Source organism: Psammomys obesus, unplaced genomic scaffold, assembly GCF_907164565.1.
Source record: "Psammomys obesus unplaced genomic scaffold, mPsaObe1.curated_primary_1811, whole genome shotgun sequence".
NCBI classification, from domain to species: domain Eukaryota; kingdom Metazoa; phylum Chordata; class Mammalia; order Rodentia; family Muridae; genus Psammomys; species Psammomys obesus.
The window spans coordinates 8,822,570-8,842,981 of NW_026585987.1; the positions used below are offsets into that span (position 1 = coordinate 8,822,570).

The window sequence follows — 20,412 nt, forward strand, 5'->3', positions numbered from 1 at the left end:
ATAGCTCAAGTTCCATCTTTTTTTAGATCTAGGTTTGGTTTTGGCAAGTGGGAATACACCATTTTTTTTATGGCTTCTTAAGTATCAGTTAATTAAGCTCTTCGCTAAGCTGGGGCTGTGAGGTGGCCAGGCTTTCTCACCGGTGGCGCGTGTAGCTCCCTCGGTCTGCCTCGCCTACTGGAGTGTACTTAGACTGAGTGTCCTGACTAGGTAGGTTGAGCATGGAGACTCTTGTGGCCCAGATCAGAGCCCCTGATTCTGAGACGGCCTCATAGAGGGAGACTTCATCCTGGGGCCATCCCAAGCATTCACAGCTTTTGCCACAGCTTGCTCCCCTAGCAGAGCGGCATGATGTGAACTGACTGTCCGAGGTGTATCTTCTGCAGGTGGAACTTTCTGCTTCTCAGATCAGTCTCTGAGTCAGCTTGGTTTCTATTGTTTAGATCAAACACGTTTCCCTAATTTCCTGGCAACCAGTTTTCCATTTCTTCTTCCAGCTTTCTTTATGAAACAGGGCTTTGTTGGTAGGTCTGTTTTCACCTGAACTGTGGGGGACTATTTCCAATTTCTGCTGCCTACTAAACCTCCATTCGAACCTGCTGGCTCACCACTTACTCAGCTAACCAGGTTCAGGTCAGACTGTATTTCAGATAACCTGGCATAACTTTTTCCAAGCATAGGACATATGTAAGACCCTTCAAATAGCCCTGGGCATATTAACATCAGCCAACTGAGGTTAGCATTTTGATGTACATTTTGATGTACATGTCTTTGGGGTATGTGTAGAAACAGTTGTAAATATGTGGTAATTTTTAAATTATATTGTACAATTTATTTAGTGTGTGTGTGTGTGTGTGTGTGCATGTGTGTAGGTTTACATGCATACACGTGTCCACAGTACATGTGTGAAGGTCAGAAGGCAGACTGTGGGAGTTGGTTCTCTTTTTCCACCATGTGGGTTTCAGGGATGGAACTCACATTGTCAAGCTTAGCAGCAGGTACCTTTACACACAGAGCCACATTGCTCTCCTCCAATACATTCTACTAAAGGTTAACTCATGGTATGTAGGGAAAAGCCATAAGGGCACATATGTGTATATACAAACAGAAAAGAATCTGTACCAGTCTCCAGGAACTATTTTTAATCTAAGTAATTAAGAAGGGTGAATGTTTCCTTTCGATGATGAAAGTTCTTGGAATCACGTTGTTTTAAGTATTGTTAAATGGAATCCCATTCTGGGAATCAGCCTTATATTATTTCCTCTAGCAGTGTTGGGGCTGCTCAGAGGAACTACGGGGAAAGCGGGAGGGTGCCGGTGACTAAGCCCAGGATGGAGTTCCCAGATGGCCTCTTAAATCACATCTGGTTTCAAGGCATGAGGGCTGGCCTGGAAACCAGAAGCTCCGGGTCTGCTCTGGTCTAAAGCTTGGAACAGTCATCCATCCCCACTCAGCCAGCTTCTCTGAAATATCGACGGGATTGGCTTTATTTATCTCCATGGTCCCAGTGATCTCTCTGGCTTCACCTTGGGGTTTTCTTTCTCTCCTGCCACACACACACACACACACACACACACACACACACACACACACACATTATTTCTAACTGATGTTACTCAAGCACCTGAGTCATTCCACACTTGCTGATAACATATGCTAGTTTACGGAGCTTCGCCTTTGTTGAAGCAACATGGGACAACCGGGTAGTTTCCAGAAATAAGGTTAGACAGGGAGCTGGCTCATTCACTTGCCAATCAACTGTAGAGTGTTATACTCTATACTCACTCTGTGTTGTTAATCCTGATTTCCCTGAGCTAAAGTCAGACTTAGTCACACTCTTGTTTCAGTCACAACCCACATCAGAAAAACAGCCAGTTACAGTCTGCTATGATCAGGGGTGAGAAAAGCTGTGGATCAGGGAGACACAGAGAGAGCATGTGAATCATTTGCTTTCAAGTTGCTATGACAAAATACTTGAAAAAGGCAGGACAAGGAAGAATTTGTTTTGTCTCACTGTTTGAGACACAGTCCACCGCAGTGCGGAAGGTGTGGAGGCAGGACTGTGGTCAGCAGGCATTGTTCTTTTTATTCAGTCTGAGCTAGAGCCTCATTGATATTGCTGCCCAGATTTATGGTGGGTTTCCCCTCCTCAGTTAAACCTTTATGAAAACACCCTCACCAACATACTCAATGCTATGTTTCCATGTTGGTTCTAAATATAGGCAAACTGACAAAATTAACCAGGGTTAGTAATTGATCCTATCCAAGCGCAGCCCTGGCAATGACTATCTTTCACTAGGCCTTACCTCTTTCCTCTTTTTTTAAAAATCTATCTATCTATCTATCTATCTATCTATCTATCTATCTATCTATCTATCATCTATCTCTCTATCTATAATATGTTTTTAATTGAAATAGAATTGCATCACCACCCGCCCCTGTCCCTTTACCTTCCCTCCAACCCCTCCCACGTTCCCTTTGTTTAACCCCTCTCATGCCTCCACTCTCAAGCTGATAGCCTCTTTTTCTTTAATTACTATGTTATAGACACACATATGCACATACATACATGTGTGTGTGTATATGTAAACACATAAATACAATGTGTTGAGTCCATTTTTGTTGTTTGTGTGTATTGTTTCAGGGCTGATCACCAATAAGAGTGCTCATTCCTAAAAGAGGCTAGTTCCCTGGAAAAGGCTAATTCTCCTTCTCCTAGCAATCATCAGTTGCCTATAGTTCTTGGCCTAGGGGGAGAATCCCATGAAAGTTCCCCCTTCCATATTAATATATCCGTTGTTACCACTGTTGATCATGCAGTCATTTCTAGGAGAGAGTGTTTCACCATAGACTTCCTGGTGGTGTTCTGTCTCTTACAATCAGTCTACTCCTTCTTCTGAGATGTTCTTGGAACCATAGATGCAGGAGAGGTGAGACAGATGTATCATCAGGGCTGGGCTCCCCAGGATGTAGTGTGTGTGTGTGTGTGTGTGTGTGTGTGTGTGTGTGTGTGTGTGTGATGGTCTCTATTTGCTGTAGAAAGAGGCTTCTTAGATACAGGGTAGTAGCTACATTTATCTGTGGATATAAAGGTACTATCTAAAATATAATAAAGAATTGCACGGGTCTAGCAAAGAGGCTGTAATAGATTCTTTTCTAATGTCCATGACCTCACTAGCACTGGAAGCTGGCTAGGTTTCTAGTACCAAGTGTGAATTTTCTCATTTTGAGTGGGCCTTATGTCTGATCAGACAGCTGTTGGTTGGACACTCAAAGCATAGCAATATGGAAGAAGTTAAGTCAAAGCACATGACTTAAGCTTGAGAAGGTGAGAACAGTGGAGTAGACAAGAGTCTAGAAGCTCAACTTTTTGCTTTTAATAATGTATCTTGACACTTTCTATTGAGTAACAGTAAAATTAAGTTTCCTTCTGGTTATAGTAAGGTAGTCATCATTTAATGCTTCATGATATTACTGTAACCATCTTTGTGGGAGTGAAGATATTCCAAATTTGTTCCTCTCCCTTTATCTGTCAGGTTATTTATTCCCCAAGGAATTGGAATTTCCCTAGGAGTCAAGTCACAGTGCAGAAGAAAAAATAAAAAGGCTGAAGCTCAGTGTGTGCCAGAGGATGGGTTTATTTCCCAAGAAGAGATTTCCCAGGTCTAATAACTTGTTAGACCACCTTGCAGGAAAGACTGGAGCTGAGACAATGACACTGGGACCACACCTTGCTTAGTTATGATGATGCATGCCTCTTGCCTTCTATTGAAATCTACACCTCATTTCAAGATAGGCTTACAGCTTCAATGGTCCTCTTTGTTTCTCTTCCAATGTTGACAAACTGAGTAAACCTGCGTTCTCTGCTGTGCACGATTATTCCTGTCTTCATTTGGCTTATTGGAGATAAATGGTTCTTCATAACTGCCAGAACCCAGCAGCCTAACAACTCCAGAAACACAGCCTCTGGCTGCTGGAAACAGCAATGTTTCCTGATTCTTCTCTCTCCAATGCTGGCAACTACCAGACCGCTTACTGTTTCTATGGCTTTACCTTTTCTGGATAATCCACAGGAATGAAACCATACAATATGGAACGCTGGATTCCTTACTTATAATAACATTTTTGAGTTCCATTCAGTTTATAGCACTGATCACCACTCTGTTCCTTTTTACTACTGAAGGATAATAGTCCTTTATATCTAGAAATCACAAGTTTAAATCTTGAGTGGCCTCCGCTGGTGATGTTTGAACTTTTTCCACCCTCTGATGACTGTAAATGATGCTGCTCCAGGCATTGATATGCAGATGTTGGCTTGAATCCCCGGTTTTGTTTGGGGCTGAGTGGGATATAGATCTAGGAATATAATTGCTGGGTCTTACTATAATGTTATTGTAACTTTCCGAAAAATTATCAAAACGTTTTCCACAGTGATGGGTCATTTTACATTTCACTTGCAATGCACAAGAACTGCAAATTTCCCCACACCTTCGCCTGTACATGTTACTTTGCATGTTTTTAATTATTACTGAAGCCTTCCTTGAGAGTGTGAAGTAGTATCTTATTTGATATGCTGTCATCGGTTTCATCTGCATTTTTGTTTTTTAATTTTTTTATTAATTACAGTTTATTCACTTTGTATCTCAGCTGTAGCCCCTTCCCTCATTCCCTCCCAATTCCACCCTCCCTCCCCCATCTCCTCCCTGCCCCTCTCCAAGTCCATGGATAGGGGAGGTCCTCCTCCCCTTCCATCTGACCCTAGCCTATCCAGTATCATGAGGACTGGCTGCATTGTCTTCCTTTGTGGCCTGGCAACGCTGCTCTCCCCTCTGGAGGAGGTGATCAAAGAGACAGCCACAGAGTTCATGTCCCTTACTAGGGAACCCACTCGGATACTGAGCTGCCATGGGCTACATCTGAGCAGGGGTTCTAGGTTATAGCCTCATCTCCATTTTCTTAATGACAACTGATAATGAGGATCTATTCATGTTACTTTTTGGCCATATGTTTATTTTATTGGGGGAAATGTACAAGTTCTATGCCTATTTTTATTTTTTTCAAAATGTATTCATTATATATCCCAAATGAAGTCTCCTCCCTCAACTCTCTCTAGTCTCACCCTCCCTTCCTCTTATTCCCATCCCCTTCCCCTAGTCCACTGAAAGGGAGAGTTTTCCACCATTGCCATCTGCCCATAGCTTGTCAAGTCTCATCAGGACTGTGTGGATCCTGTTCCTCTGTGGCCTGGTAAGGCTGCATCATCAGGAGCAAGTTGACTGCTGCTTGATCTATGCCTGTTTTTAAACTCAGTGTGTTGCTTTTCTGTTGTGGATTTGTAAGAGTTCTGTATATAGCATATATATAGTATATAATTTATATACAGTATATATTATATGTACATTTACAGAGTATGAATACTGGGGACTTATCTAACACATGACTTACAAATAATTTCTCCCATTTTGCAGTCTTTTTATTTTCTTGATAACACTTCAATGGGCAAGTTCTAATTTTGATGAAGTTCGATTTATTTGTTTGTTTTTTTTTCTACTGTTGCTCATGATTTTCATGTCATATGAGAAGACCCATGCCAAATCCAAAGTCGAGGTATTGAGGTGCCCACATTAAGCACATTTATCCTTCCCACACTGTATTTGAAAAAAAAAAGTCACACGGGATAGGCAATCTGTAAGTAGCTACTGTATTTCATTTTATGGGTGTTCTGATTAGTCTCACATCTGAAGAATCTGTATCTGAAACCTTCTGAGGGCAATGCTGTGTCTGGTTGGAAAGTCTTCCACTGCGGAAAAGAGTCATACGACAGCACTTCTTTCTTATTTTAACTCCACCCAGAATCTCATTCTGTCATTCACAGGAAGCGTGTGTCTCAGGCATTCCCTCCCATGAGACCATGGATCAGACAACGGAGCCCATCTTCTCAGATGTGAGACAAAAGAGAGCACGTGTTTTGATATTAGAGAGATTACTACTACGTTTCACAGAGCTTTCATAAGTTATTTATTTAATCTCACAGAGCTTTGGTTTCCTTATATGTAATAAAAACTACCTTGTGGCTTTTGGGGGGGTTGTTTTATCTTGCTTCTTGGTACTTCTTTTATAGATTTTATTTATTCACTCTACATGCTGATTGCAGCCCCCTCCTCTCCTCTCAGCACCCCCCCCTTTGCTCACCTCTACCCCCATTCTCCCCTTTCCTTCTCCTCAGAGAAGGGGGAGGTCCCCCATAAGTACCAACCCTTGCATTATGGCTTTACAGTTACATGATGCTGATAAGGAAAGCAGCTTCCCCCACGCTTGGGAAACAAAGCTGTGCTCAGGACTGTTGCTGCTTTCCTCCACAGGGGTGGGGCGGGGGAAGCTCATGTGCAATGGCAATTGGGAGACCCTTCAACTTTTGCAGATTGCTAACATCTTTATTAAGAAGACATTCCTTTTGCCTTTGTAGAGGGGAACGGCTGCAGGGGATTGAACTCAGGGCTTCATTCATGCGAAGTATGTGTTTTGCTTCCAAGCCACTCTTTCCCTAAACAATTCCTTGTTTTCAAATGTGGTATGAGAGGCTTTCAGGTCACCAGTTTCTAAGAAAGTAGGAAAACAGAGGCCGAGAAGCAAATGTCTCTTACATATGGGTCAGCAGAAAGCAGCTGATTTTATAAGTGACTCTTTATCTTCTTAAGACCTTTGTAACATCCCCATTTACGTCAGACCCCCTCAGTACCACTGTTGGACTAGCTGAATTAGCAACACATGGTCTCTTTCAATCCTATATGGTGTTTTTTTCTTTCTTAAGTGAGAGTCATGATGTATTCTCATTATCTGCAGTAACCCAAGTGGGTCCAGGCCCACCCTCTCTCTCGCAGCAGAGTGTAGCTATCCGCTGATGCGTCTCTGTGCAACTATGGCTGTGGTGCTAGTTTGGGCTTACAGACCGTCAGAGAGACACTGGGCACAGTGTCAGTGGTGATGGTCAGTGGCCTGCACAAATCTGTTTGTGTTGGAATGTGCATTCCACCGCTCAGTGCTCTAAGCTCATGATCTCAATTATGTCTATGGCTTTACTGAGTCCCTCCCATTAAGCTCTTTGTCACAGCATTCTGCTTCCCATTTAGCGCCTAAAATGTAGTGTGTCATCCAGAAAGTCCAGGTAATATTCTTGTTGAGGTGTTTTAGCTCAGTCCACTGAAATACATGGAGCCACGTCTAGATATGAGATGCTTCCATTTTCTAGCCTTCCAAGAAGTTGTGGACCTCTGAATTTCCAAAAAGTATTTTTTTTTTTTAATTTTTGAATATGAGATTTTGGGGAAAAAAAACTTCTTTGTCTCCATTATGGATTACGATCAGATTACCCAAAAAAAGACCCCTCTATGGAGCAGCTTACCCGCTTGTTAACACACTGTGCATTGCCCAGCAAGCTCTCCTTGTCATCTTAGTTTCTCCCTTTGCAGATGTAACTTCTAAATCCTTCCCAGCCGCTCTCAGTATCGGATGCGCGGATGCGTACACAAAGGTGCTTTCCAAAGCTACTGAACACACTGAGCAGCGTCTCTATCTGCTGTGTGGCTATTCAGTCATGCCCCCATTGAGAATTATTTTATTCCTGTTCTTGGTCTTTCAGTCTTGGGTGAGTCTTTCCAGTTGACTCCTGCGGGACTTACTGTTTCTCTTCAGCCTAAGCTTCAGCAAGTGAATTTACAGTGGACCGCCGCAGGCCTTACTCATCAAGAAGTAAATGGGGTATTTCAGATAGAGATCAGCAGAATTAAAAAGTCCAACATCATATGGGTGGTGAGTACTTTTTGACTTAATATCTTAAAAATTCTTTTCTCATGGGGAGCCTTCTTAGGAGGCTCTTTACTTGGCTGAGGTGCAAGTCCCCGCACTTAGTATCTGCCAACACAAGGTTCTAATGGACTGCACGGGACAGGAACTAGGTGTCCTGTGTTCCCTGGAATGTGAGTTTGCTAATAAATGAATTAACTGATTAAATCCTTCTTGAGAGATGGAGGCCAGAGGATCAGGAGCTCAAGACACCCTGGGCTACAGAGTAAGTTCGGGGCCAACTTGGACTACGTGAGCCTTTGCATCAAAACAAATGAAAGATAATCTTTCAACTTTTTTTTTTTTGCTTTGTATTATTTGTGGTATATTTTCACTCATCTTCATTCATATAATGGATGTGTCTATTATTTCTAACACAGCCTTATCTAAGAGCACATTAGTCACAGGCATTAGATATTGTTATGAGAATATTAAGTACAATTTGTCAAGGCACCTTAGAATTCTACTTGAGTAAAGGACACAGAGGACAGAGATGAAGACCCATCAGTCCCACTGAGGTCTCCCTTCTCTTGGGTAGCAAATGCTTAGCATGTAGAGATCAAGAATGCCTATCCTTGCAGTTAAGCCTGTCACTAACATTTAAATCTTTAGCCCTTCTCTATATCCAGTACCGCATCTGAAGCCGAAGCAAGTGGCTAAGGTAAATAAAATCTGACTCAGTTTCTTAGAGAATAGAGCAGGTCTTGCTGCCTTTTCAAAGGGCATTTTCCCACAGTGGCAGCTGTGGGGCACGTGATGTCACCGTAGCACTGCAGACCTGTCATAACTAGCTGTCCATTTTCCACTATCAGCATATCTTCCAACCACCTTCCCTAAAATGGAGAAACCTCAGCGTTGTGGTTCTGATGAGTATTGGTTGGTGGGAACACTCAATAAAACTCTTATTGGACAAAGAATTGTCCAAAAACAGAAGGTTTAGGGAGAAGTGCTGAAGAAATTTTGGAGCATTAACGCTTATCACCAAAACAGAATAGCATTAATGTAGATCAAGAACTAGATTAATAAAAAAAAAAGAACTACATTACTGTAATGTAGTTCTGTATTTCTCTAAAAGACAATACACATTAGTTCTCATATTAAGAAAAACAAGGAGAGTTAGCCATGGAACAGGTGGATCCCATTCCTTGTTTTCTCAGATCTGAGTTCCTACTGGCTTCACAAAACACCGTCTCTTTGAATGGGAAAGCAGCATATGGAAATTATTTCTGTAATTTATGAAGGGATAAGATCCCAAAGGGTGGACCATTACACCATCTGTTTATTTCACTGAACTCAAAAACCCACAGCCACAGCCTCAGTACACAGTGACAAAAACCAGAACAGGGATATTTGTGTGCATCTCAGGCTCAGTGTCACAGGGAGATGTCCCCATTCTTCAGCTCCACGGCCAGACAGAGAAGATGGTCACATACTACAGCCAAAAGGTGCCCTTGTATGGCTCCTCCCACAGAGACACGAGACCTTCCTTCAGTTAAGGAAGAGGACACACTTCCTTCTGGAAATTCTTTGCTTGGGAAGTTGCTAGTTGTGCAAGCTAGGAGCCCCATTGCCACTTACACTGTGGGGACGTCTTACAGTCTCATCATTTGTTGTACTTCCAACAAGCCAGAAAAAAAAAAAAAAGCATATTGACCTAGGTGCCCATGGTTAGACTAGGCCACCTCCCTGACAGTGCTGGCCACACAGAGCCCTGCTGACAGCCACAGTCCATGGCGCTGCCCTGGGCCAAGCTTCTGCTCTTCCTTCTAGGACATTTTCTGTATTCTCTTGTCAACAGCAAGAGAAGGCTCAAGCTTGGAAAGAGGCCTGTGGTATGAGTCATTAGGGGTAAGACTCATGCCTCAGCAATGAGTCAGTGGCCTCGGATATATTTCTGTGACTATTTGTGTGCCAATTGCTGTGACCCACCAAGGTCTGCAAGGGCTATATTCAAATTGCCATTTCAATGCGTGAAAGCAAAACAAAGAAACTTTATCACCTTTTCTTAAATCACTAATTTGACTGATGTAGTCAAAGTTTATCTTCTTCATTGACAAGGCTATAAAGACTACAGAGCATACATTGAGGTTAGATAAAAGTCACACAGTGCCTAGGGAAACATGACCCACTGCATATTAATCAAGTGATTAAATTACTCCACGAAGAGTACTGGACTGTGGGCTTACATCAGGTATTGTGCAAGATGTGGGGGTTTAAAAGCTGACTGCACAAATGGGATGCTCTAAATGTGTGAGGGGTGTAAGGGTCACTAGGTTAGGCCTAATTTTCTCCCACAATTTCGATGAAAGATTCTTCGAGCCAAGATATAAAAGAGGAGTTGAAGTTAATTTAGCATGAAAGATGAGAACACGATCTCTGGAAAAACTCAATGGGAACAATCAGAGGCCGTCAGAGAGGGATACAGGAGCTCTGCCAGATTGAGCTGCCAGATTTGAAGGCAGGATACAGTGTGTGGGCTCAGCGCATATGGACACGGGTTAGGGCAAGCAGGTGCAGGACAAGACCACCCAAAGCCATGGGTAGAACACACAGCTTACTGGCTTGCACCTCATAACTTGTTCAGCCTGCTTTATATAGAACCCAGGACCACCAGCCCAGAAATTGCACCACCCACAATGGATGGGCCCTCCCCATTAATCACTAATTAAGAAAATGTCCTACAGGTTTGCCTACAGCCTGATCTTATGGGGTAATCTTCTCAATTGAGGTTCTCTCTTTTCAGATGACTCTAGCTTGTGTCAAGTTGACATAACACTATCCAGCACAGAGGGCAAGGGTTCTGGATGGCCACACTGAAGAAAGTTAGTTCCTGGAGCTCTGGGGGCTTCAAAGAATAAATAGTGCTCTCTGCTCCCTTGGGTCCATGCCTGTATCACATATTAATTCCAGGAGGGCTTTGATATGGGTGGAGATGAGAAGAATGTAAAGGAAAGGGCAGGAGATTCTCTAAGAACCTGAGAATGTAGGAACCTGTGCGGCTCTACAGGAGAGCTCTCTCTGAGCATGTGTGAGGCACTGGGTTCCATCTTCAACACTGAAATCTTTTAAGATGGCTTCCTGAAGGAGATGGAGTACTATCTGGGCTTCAATAATGCAGATAATTCCTAATGCAGAGGCAAGTGTAGGACCCTGAGCCAGCAATGCCTCATCAACAGATACTGAGATGCTAAAAAACACCTCAAAAGTGTCCAGTCTTTAAAGACAAGATACCTTCAAGTTAGTGGTACTTAGACTGTGGAAGCCTAGAAAGCTAGAGGAAGATATCATGTCACCACTGAAGTTGATCAAATTTGAAACTAGAGATTCTAGTGTGTTAGAAAGATTAAGGCTCAGTTCACCTTGAGTAGGGTCCTCGAAGAGCAGTATGAGGAATGCTGTTTGATTGAAACTGAGGTCTGAAAGCTGGAGCTTTGTGGAAGTCTGTGGTCCATCTGGCCACCACATCTAAAAAAACACAAGAGAGAAAAACAAGAGATACTTCCAGCAATGTTGGTGTTCCCAGGTTGCCATGAAGGATTAACCCATTCTGTCAAATTTAGCTAGTGTGTCCTAACCTTGGGCAAAATAAATATTTAAAAATACCAATAGATATTGCTTACTTCTAAAAATAAGTACTCAACTAACTAGATTTCTAGAATTGTCTTAGTAATCTTTGTGTGACCAGCTTGGTTGAATATCTGTCTCAGATCTTTGATGCAAGGCTTGAATGATTTCTCTCTCCTCTCTTTTGATCTGTATGAGCCCCCTAGAGAATGTGACAGTCGATGAGAAAGGGGGGCATAGCTGCCACTGCAGAGACATCAGAACAAGGGACTGATGGTTAGGTAGGAATTGACTTAACTTAGAAGAAGGTGGAGTTAAAATGGGGTAGAAGCTTGTACTTTGGAATAATTCAGGTTGACCTGATTTTCAGGATTGTAAAATGACTGTATATTTTTAAATACTTCCTTTATTTTTAGGAGAACTATAATGCCACTGTGAAGCAGAATCAAACTCTTCATTGGCACTGGAAGTCTGATATCCCACTGGAATGTGTAACACATTTCGTAAGAATAAGGGCTATGGTAGACGATGTCAGGTACCCGCCACAGAGTTCCTGGAGCAGCTGGAGTCCCTGGAGAGAAGTTAGAGGTATGAAGTGAAGTGGTTACAAGTGGAGTGGTCACAAGAATAATCAGAGTTAGTTTCAGTCCAGGTCTGCTCCTGCCCTTGAGGTATCCAGGCACCAATGTACACCAGGCCAGCCTGGAAGAAATGAAGTAGATTAGTAGAATCTTTGTTGGTGAGTTCAGAAGAAACAGCCTATTTCACAATAGTTTTCAGTGAAATAGCTCTTTTTATTGGGGATGAATAAGGGCTATGGGTAGTGGGTAGAGGTATTCGGAGTGAGTGTACATCATTGGCTGAGGCCAAGCTCCATGGAATACTAGCTGGACATGTCCTTATAAGGAGAAGTAGGTTTAACCTGAATCCTGGCCCACCAGGCTATGTGACCACCCTCAAAGGTGGCAGAGGTGAGGTCATACAGAGCACGTGCAGGCCCAGAGCAAGGAATGAACAGTCCTCCTTTTCCTGCTGATCTCAGGACAAGATTTTGGGGGTTTGGACACGGTTTAACCTCACTCTTGCTTTGGATTGGCTCCTCCAAGTCACACTTCTTTTTGGCCCCACAATTTAGTATAACTCAGAGATCAGTAATATTTCATTCCCTTTAAAAGACTCTGAGTTGACACTGGCATTATTTTCATTCGGTCATAATAAAACTAAAAACTGGACTCAAAATTCCCATGGAGATCTAGATGTCTGAAATTTTACCTCTGAATATCTTCATGGAGGTAATTATGTGATTTATATAATTTTGTATTTATATTCTAAATATGCAAAACATGTTTACTTTAAAGTTGTGCATGTATTTTTATTAAAGCAGCACAAATATATATATATATATATATATATATATATATATATATATATATATATGCATTTGGAACAGATATTAGGAAAGTTTCCGTAAAGGACCCAATATTCTCTTTGTGATTTTAACACTTATGTCTTCAGAAAGCAGCCCTAGAAAATGTGTATACAAATGAGGGAAATTGTGTGTCAATAAAACTTTATTTATAAAAACAGATGGCAGGCTTGACTTAGCTCATGTCTTGTGATTCACCAATCCTTGATTTAGAGGCAGGGAGCAATATGGGAAGAAGGAAAGCTGCTTTTCATTGCAGTGACAGAATTGTGGACAAATAACATTAACAACCCCTTAGTTTTTTAATCACTGAACATTGTTGTAGGTAAAATTTAGATCAGGCTTTGCCATAGCGTCTCATGTTCTATTTGGCTGCAGGCCAGATGAACAACAATAGCATTTCTATTCCTCATTATATTGTATGAAATTCTACCAATATAATCATTCCTTTGTCAAGCATTGATGCAAAGTTATTAACTCCTACTGACAACCTATTAACCCAAGAATAGTTTAGTGCACACGTTGATTGAGGAGAGGTGCTCCACTATGATGGAGGAAGCCATGACTTTGGAGCTGGGCAAGTTTCAGTTGTGTTCAAGTCTACAGTCTACAGTTTTAAACACTACACATTGGTTTAGCTATTACATGGACACTAAGAAACAGGCTTTGTTTTTATTTCCACTTCACAGACACATAAAATAAAGTTCAGGGAAAGTAAAGAGACTGCATAAGCCATGTACTTCACAACCGTGTCTTTCGGCTGAAATATGTAGAATGAGAGTAAGAAATCCAAGCATTTTGGCACATAATATTGGTGTTCAGGAGGCTGAGCCATGGGTTAACATAGATTTCAAGGTCAGCTTGGGTGGACTATGTAGTGAGTTCAAGGCTGGACAAGAATAAACAGTGAGATCCCATCTCAGAACACACAAACAACAGTGAGGAAAAGACATAAACATGTTATAAACAACTTTGGTAAAGCTGACTAGACTTCCCAAAACCATAACTATTAAATTTATACAAGAGTAATTGGAAATCCTGACTCTTACAGGGCTGTTTCACATCCGTGGTTGTTCAGTAGAATCATTTAGAGATTTTTAAAATCTCTTCAGGGCACTTAGCACAGTTGAGGTCAGTGATAGCAGTATCTAGTGGCCTGATAGGTGACCAGCTACACCAGGCTCAAGAGAGAGGTGAGGTAATGAAGCCTGAGTGGCAGGAAGGGAGGAAGTTTCTGGCAGAAGGCCACCTAGAGGGAGACACTAAAGAAGGTACAGCAGGGTGGAAGTTTCTCCAAGAGTTCTATGGATTTTGATACATCAGAGGTGGCACAGAAGACAAGACTGGAGAAAAAGTAGACGAGTTGGGTGAGCACATCTCTGGGAACGGGGAGGAGAGGTGCTCCACTATGATGAAGGGAGCCATGGCTTTGGAGCTGGACAAGTTTCAGTTGTGTTTAAGCAATTTAAGGGAGAGCTTGTTCTGGAGCATAGTTCAGGGGTGCAGTCCATGATGGCAGAGGCGGTTGGGTTGTCAGGGGCTTACAGCAGCTGATCACATCTCACCACAAGCAGGAAACAGAAATGCTGGTGCTCAGCTCGCATTCCCCATCTCCTACAGCCCTGGACCCCAGCCAGGGACTCGTGCCCCACAGTGAAAAGGTCTTCCCATCTCCACCAACCTAATTGCCATCATCACTCATAGACACGCCCACTGGCTCAAGCTGACAATAATAGAGGATCTCCCAGGGATTCTGAATCTCAAACTGACAATCACAGAGGCCTAGGAGTAACACCTGAATATGATTTTACTATTGACAAGTTGAGCAAACTTAGCTCAGAGTAGCTGCCTATCCTGCTGTTGAGTGGTCCTGAGAATGGCCGAGATAAGGAACACAAATGCCTCATAGAGGGCTTCCTGCATGGTGGGGACAGCCACAAACCGCAGCACCACCACAATAAAAAGTAATGATGGTGATGTTATTTTAGCTGGGACACTATGACAAAAGGTACCGTGGTGGAAAGGATTGGTTTGCCCCCACCAAGAGGCCCAGGAATCATGTGAAAGTTTAGGCATCTCTTTTCCTCAGAAGGTAGAATAAAATGATATTACCTTTAGAGAATGAGAGGGTTTGTGTCTTGAAATCTGAGTAAGATTCTAACCAAGGCCGTTTACCTTGCAGAACACGTTTCAGTTAAACCTGATACATTATTGATATATCCTGAAAAAAAACTGTTTGAAGAAGGCTCCAATGTCACCATCTGTTTAATGTATGGACAGAATATGAATAATGTATCCTGTAAGTTGCAAGAAGAGCCGATCCATGGAGAACAACTTGATTCACATGTGTCATTAATGAAGTTGAATAATGTAGCTTTCCTTAGCAGCACAGGGACAAACATCAATTGCCAGGTCATGAGAGGAACTAAAAAAACATTTGGTGATGTTCTCTTTGTCTCAAGTAAGTATTAAAGCAGTGGTTCTCAACCTTCCTAATGCTGCAAATCTTTAATACAGTTTCTCATGCTGTGCTGACCTCCCACCTATAAAATTATCTTCTTTGCTACTTTGTAACTGTAATTTTGCTACTCTTATGCATCACAATGTAAATATCTGATATGCAGGATATCTGATATGTGACCCCTGTGAGCTTCGTTTGAGAGCTGCGGTATTAGTGTTAAGCCTCTTTCCTTCACATTTCCTATGAAACACCTTGGATCTCCTTTGCCAGTAGGCAAAGAAATGCATTCACATGTGGTTTTATTTTTCTTTAATTTCACAAGTCTTCCAAAAGAGGTTGTGAAAATAACACACTGCAGCAATACTCCCAGGATGCCCTATTGTTCACAGATGCTTACTACCAGTTCTATTCCTAGAACCAAGTGTTAAAGGAGAGAGATTTCAGGATATGACCCGGACCACTGAGAATATATTCATCTTTGCCTCAAATCAACTGAGCTGAAATTCTCTCAGATTGATGGAGGGTGGGGTGGCTCTGTAGGCCAGCCAACCATGAAAAGGTGATACACAGAGGACCAAAGACCTATGTTGATCTTTTCTCCTGGCTAAGCCTGTCTTCTTGGTCATTTCTGTGAAAGGCATGGTGATGGTTTAGAGAATCCATGAATATGGGTGGATTCTAGCCCCAAGGTGTTAGTTTGACAATAGTGGCCAATAGTGTTCTTTACTGAGTGGTGTATTTCAGTGGAGTGAGAGCATGCTGACTTTTCTGGCGGTCGCAATGTGTCTGTGTGTGTGTTCTTAACCATAGGACAGTATCTTAGACACCTTTCTCTATTGCTAGAGGAGGTAATTCCAGGTCTGGATGCTTCTGCCATCTAAGTCCCCTACTGTAGGCTCTGGGAATAGAAGTGTTTCTACATTTTTGAGGAGCATTGCCATTCCTGGGACTCTCTACCTCTCTACCCCCCCCCCATACACACACACTGTAGAAGTGAACCATTCATAGTCTGGCTGACATCTAGGCTTTAATGGAAGCCATAAAACCAAAATGGAGCGACAACCCTCCTTCAGATAGACACAGTGTCAACCTCATGTACAATATTGACCACTCATCCCCAAGATACCCCAGAATGGAGAGAGACAAACTTGAGGACACAGCTGAAATGAGCCTCTCTGGGGCTCTTGATCTGCTGATTTTCATCTCTTGATCCGTTCATTGTTTGGGGGGGACTGTGACTTCAGGCCAAAAACAGAACTCTCCTTTGACTTGTCATTCAATGAAAGGACTTAATTAGATCTTTTGTCTTTTCCTTTGTATGTACAGAAGTGCTTGAGGAACCCAAGAATTTTTCCTGTGAAACCCAAGACTTTAAGACTTTGAAATGTTCATGGGAACCTGGGGTAGACACTGCATTGGCTTGGTCTCAACAACATTCCCAAAGCTACACTTTATATGAATCGTGAGTCTGCTCTGACTTCATCATCTTAAGGTTCTTCCTTGTTTAATAGTCACATGACAAGCAATTCTCTCTTAGAGAAGCACATGCCCTTAAAGTGTCTTTAGGAAGTGCCCAACTCTACTTCATAAAAAACAAAAAAACAGAGCACAAGCAGAGCTACACACAGACACTGCAGGAAATGTGTGTACATATTTCTCTTTGTCTCCACAGGGCTATAGAATCTTCTATCTGATGTGCTCTGAAAGAACATGTACAATAAAAATTAAAATAATCAATTGTGTATCTTTATACTAAAATAGTCCTATCTGTTGGCATGAGTTGTCCCATTTTTTTCTAAATTTTTAAGAAGACTCAACTAGATTAATCGATATACCACTCACAAGGAAATTTCATCACATATAGAAATTCACTGAGATATTTTCATTAGTGGCATCCATTGGTGAAAGTCAATGAATTTACAGTTTAAAAGTCCCAAGAAATCAGGATACATCTGCTTTGATGGAATTATTGAAACCCTGTCTTTTCTGTCTTGTTTTGTTCCATTTTTGAAGGTTCTCTGGGAGACGTGAGCTTTCTAACCACAGAAACTCGCATAACTGGCAAATCACTGAAAAGTCACAGGAAACATATAACTTCACACTCACCACTGAAAACAACCTAAGAAAAAGAAGCGTCAACCTCATCTTCAACCTGACCCATAGAGGTGAGACGGGATATGCCACAGCCCATGGAGGCCACCTAATATACCATTTTATACTGTGATACCTGTGCAGTAGATGCTAGCCCCGTTCACAACCCAAGTGAAACTAATCTTTGTGCTTCCATTTTCACACTTACCTTCACTGATGTGTGTCTCCTGACGCACTTGCTTTGATCATGTCTCAAGTATCAGTGAGCTCTCTGACAAACTCTACAGCTAGCATTCTGGCATATACTTATTGCATGGTCTATCCCAGAACCTCTCTCTACTCTTCGGCTAAAATTGTCTGTTGCTTTAAGTTGTGTGTAGGAATGTGGATGCGTGTTTTCATTTCCTATTTGTTCTAAGGATCTGAGAAGTTTGGGCCTTATTGTATATCAAGCCATCTACAAGCAATCTAGTAGTTATTTTTATAAATTAAGTTGTCATGATGTGTTAGCATGGGGCTTATTGCTGTGGTCTCTTAACACATTCTCCCATGAATTTGATAAACTTTGTTGCTCCACTCCCTACTAACATAAAGAAGGCTAGTGGATGCTCAAAGGTACTGGCCTTGTGCATTTCCCCATTATTAAACACTAGATCTTTTTGCTTAGTTGCCACAGATTTTTTTTTTCTTTAAAGTATAGCAATTGTAGTGGAGTTTGTCTATTTTAGGTAGATATTTTTCAGTAAGATGGTATGTTCTTTCAGCATGGAGTTATAGATGTTTTTTAAAATATATCTTTGAGGTACAGTGTTCTGTATTTGCTCAAGAATCTGTCCTATTGCCAGACAATGAGCATTAAGGAAGATTAAAGGCTGAATCAGACTTATTACCTCCTTTCCTGAATGCTCCTCAGAAAGTACAATTATCTATTTGTTATATCTGTAATGGGTACCACTTTCTCTCGAATTCTTCTTACTTTAGAAGATCATTCCTTTTACCTCCTGTTTACCTAAAAATCTACTCGCTATGCATCCTCCTCAATCCCAAAGTTCTTTCTTGGTTCTCTGCTCATATTATTCAATTTTGTCAAAAGTTCAACTATCTCGACTACTTTTAAAACCAATTTTTGGCTATCATTAAATGTGTTTTTTTGCCTTTTTATGTGCCTTGTTATGATAACATATCCCTTGTCTGTTGTTGAATTTTCACTTTACCCTTGTAACCTAATTTTCTTTGCTTTTTTGAATTTGGTCTGCTGCTCCTTTTATTTCCTGACCGTCCCACAAATAAGAAATAAAACCAAAAACTCTCAGTGAAAAGTCAGTTTGGGACATCTGAAACAAACCAGGAAGTTTTGACATTTTAATGCTTTCTCTATGAACTATGGATGTTCCCCACTCAATTCACAAACTAATCCACAAATTATTAGGGTCTTTAAAAATCTCAAACGGATGACATTTTTGGATAGTAATTTTGGACAGAACTTCATTTTAATCATAAATTTCTGTGCCATCTGTGTTCATTGAACTTTCTGAGGTTGGGTTGGGGGTCTTGGACCTGGCTGTCAGCAGTTTACCCGTGAATAAAACATCCTCCCCCTAAAGCCTTGGCGTGCATAATCTAGGATGGCGCTGATAATTTACAGCTTCCGTAGGTGCCACTTTCTTCTGAATTCTTTCTACTTTAGAAGCACATTCCTTTTGCTTCATTTGCTTAAGAATCTAGCCATTGTGCACCCTCACTCCTGTGGTCCTTTCTCAGTTTGTGTTCTGTCTTTGCTCTCCTTACTCAAGTTTAGCGAGATTGAATAATGACGCTGCATCAGGGCAGTGCATGTGTCAGTTCAGGGTGCTACTCAGTCCTCCCTTACACACTATTGTTTGATTTCTCATTGTATTTCCATAAGTTTTTGCTTAATATATCTTGAGGAATTTTAAAATTAGGTTTGCATCTAACATGTCTGTATATTCTGTATGCTAACAGCAAGACTTCCTATATCTTCCTGAAACTTGTGGTTATTGAAAGTCCGTGGTCTGGTTGCTCTAAAAAACTGCTGCTTTGCTTTGCAAGTCACTCTGCGGACTTTCTGTTGACAAGTTATGAACGGCTCCGGCACCTCATACTTTAGCACATGAACTTGAGTTCCTCTGCAAGCATCTATTGTGTTACTGGGTCACAGATGTCAGAAGATGGATGAGGATGCGAGAACAACCCAGTCTCAGCAGCTCAAATCCTAAAGTGTGAAAAATCTGAGGATAGAGAACTGTAATTAACCACTCTTCCCTGTAGCAAACAGACCCTCAGATTAGGTTTCCATCTCGCCCCAGTCCTTCCACCCCCATCAAGCAAGAAAGAAGGGCAGGGACAGATCATGTGACCATCACCACAGCCTGTGGTTTGGCTTAAGAGCAGCTTGGATTCTCCACACCCAATTTTAGTCAAAAGATTGCCATCTACTGGCCAGATGGCTGCTGTGGCCCTCACTCTGGTTTTGGTTTGACAAAGCTATCAGTCAGCCTTGCTGAACGGTCAATCTGTAGGTTTTAGATTCTCCACATAGACCTAGGAAGAGCTTAAGCATCTTGATGGGTGACTCAACCCTTCTGGTAACCAAGACATTTGTTCATTGGGGGTAATTGGTCCCCACCTTAAATTTCATTGAATAATGAAGCTCTGTGAATCCTGTCTCATTTCACTGGTGGCATTTGCATGTAACCAACTAAGAACTGGTAGTTCACACGACAGTGGCACATGTAATGCTCTGGTTATCTGATGTCTGGTCTAAGAGATGTGTCCAGCAGCAATCAAAGAACTTGACAATGCTGGCAGTCCCGGGAACTTGGGAAGCTGAGATGGACGATCATGAGTTTGAGCCTAGCCTTTGTAATAAATACATTGAGACCCTAAAATGAAGGACAAAACAAAAAAGAGTGGAGCACGGTTTGGGGGGTCAATGCACAAGCCCCAAATATGAAAGTTTTACATACCTGGTGGCAGTTTTCTGTTGTCATACTCTCTCCTCATCACA

General features: G+C 41.8%; 1 protein-coding gene across 4 annotated transcripts in view; it reads left to right on the forward strand.

Moving 5' to 3' along the window:
* Positions 1–20,412, forward strand: part of Osmr (oncostatin M receptor) — a 63,166-nt gene that overhangs the window by 17,375 nt on the left and 25,379 nt on the right. For all 4 annotated transcript variants that reach the window (XM_055601094.1, XM_055601090.1, XM_055601092.1 and 1 more), the window contains 5 exons: positions 7,640–7,809; positions 11,823–11,994; positions 15,015–15,293; positions 16,620–16,755; positions 17,307–17,458. In XM_055601094.1, coding sequence (XP_055457069.1) covers positions 7,640–7,809; positions 11,823–11,994; positions 15,015–15,293; positions 16,620–16,755; positions 17,307–17,458 — 909 coding nt within the window. The remainder of the gene's footprint in view (positions 1–7,639; positions 7,810–11,822; positions 11,995–15,014; positions 15,294–16,619; positions 16,756–17,306; positions 17,459–20,412) is intronic.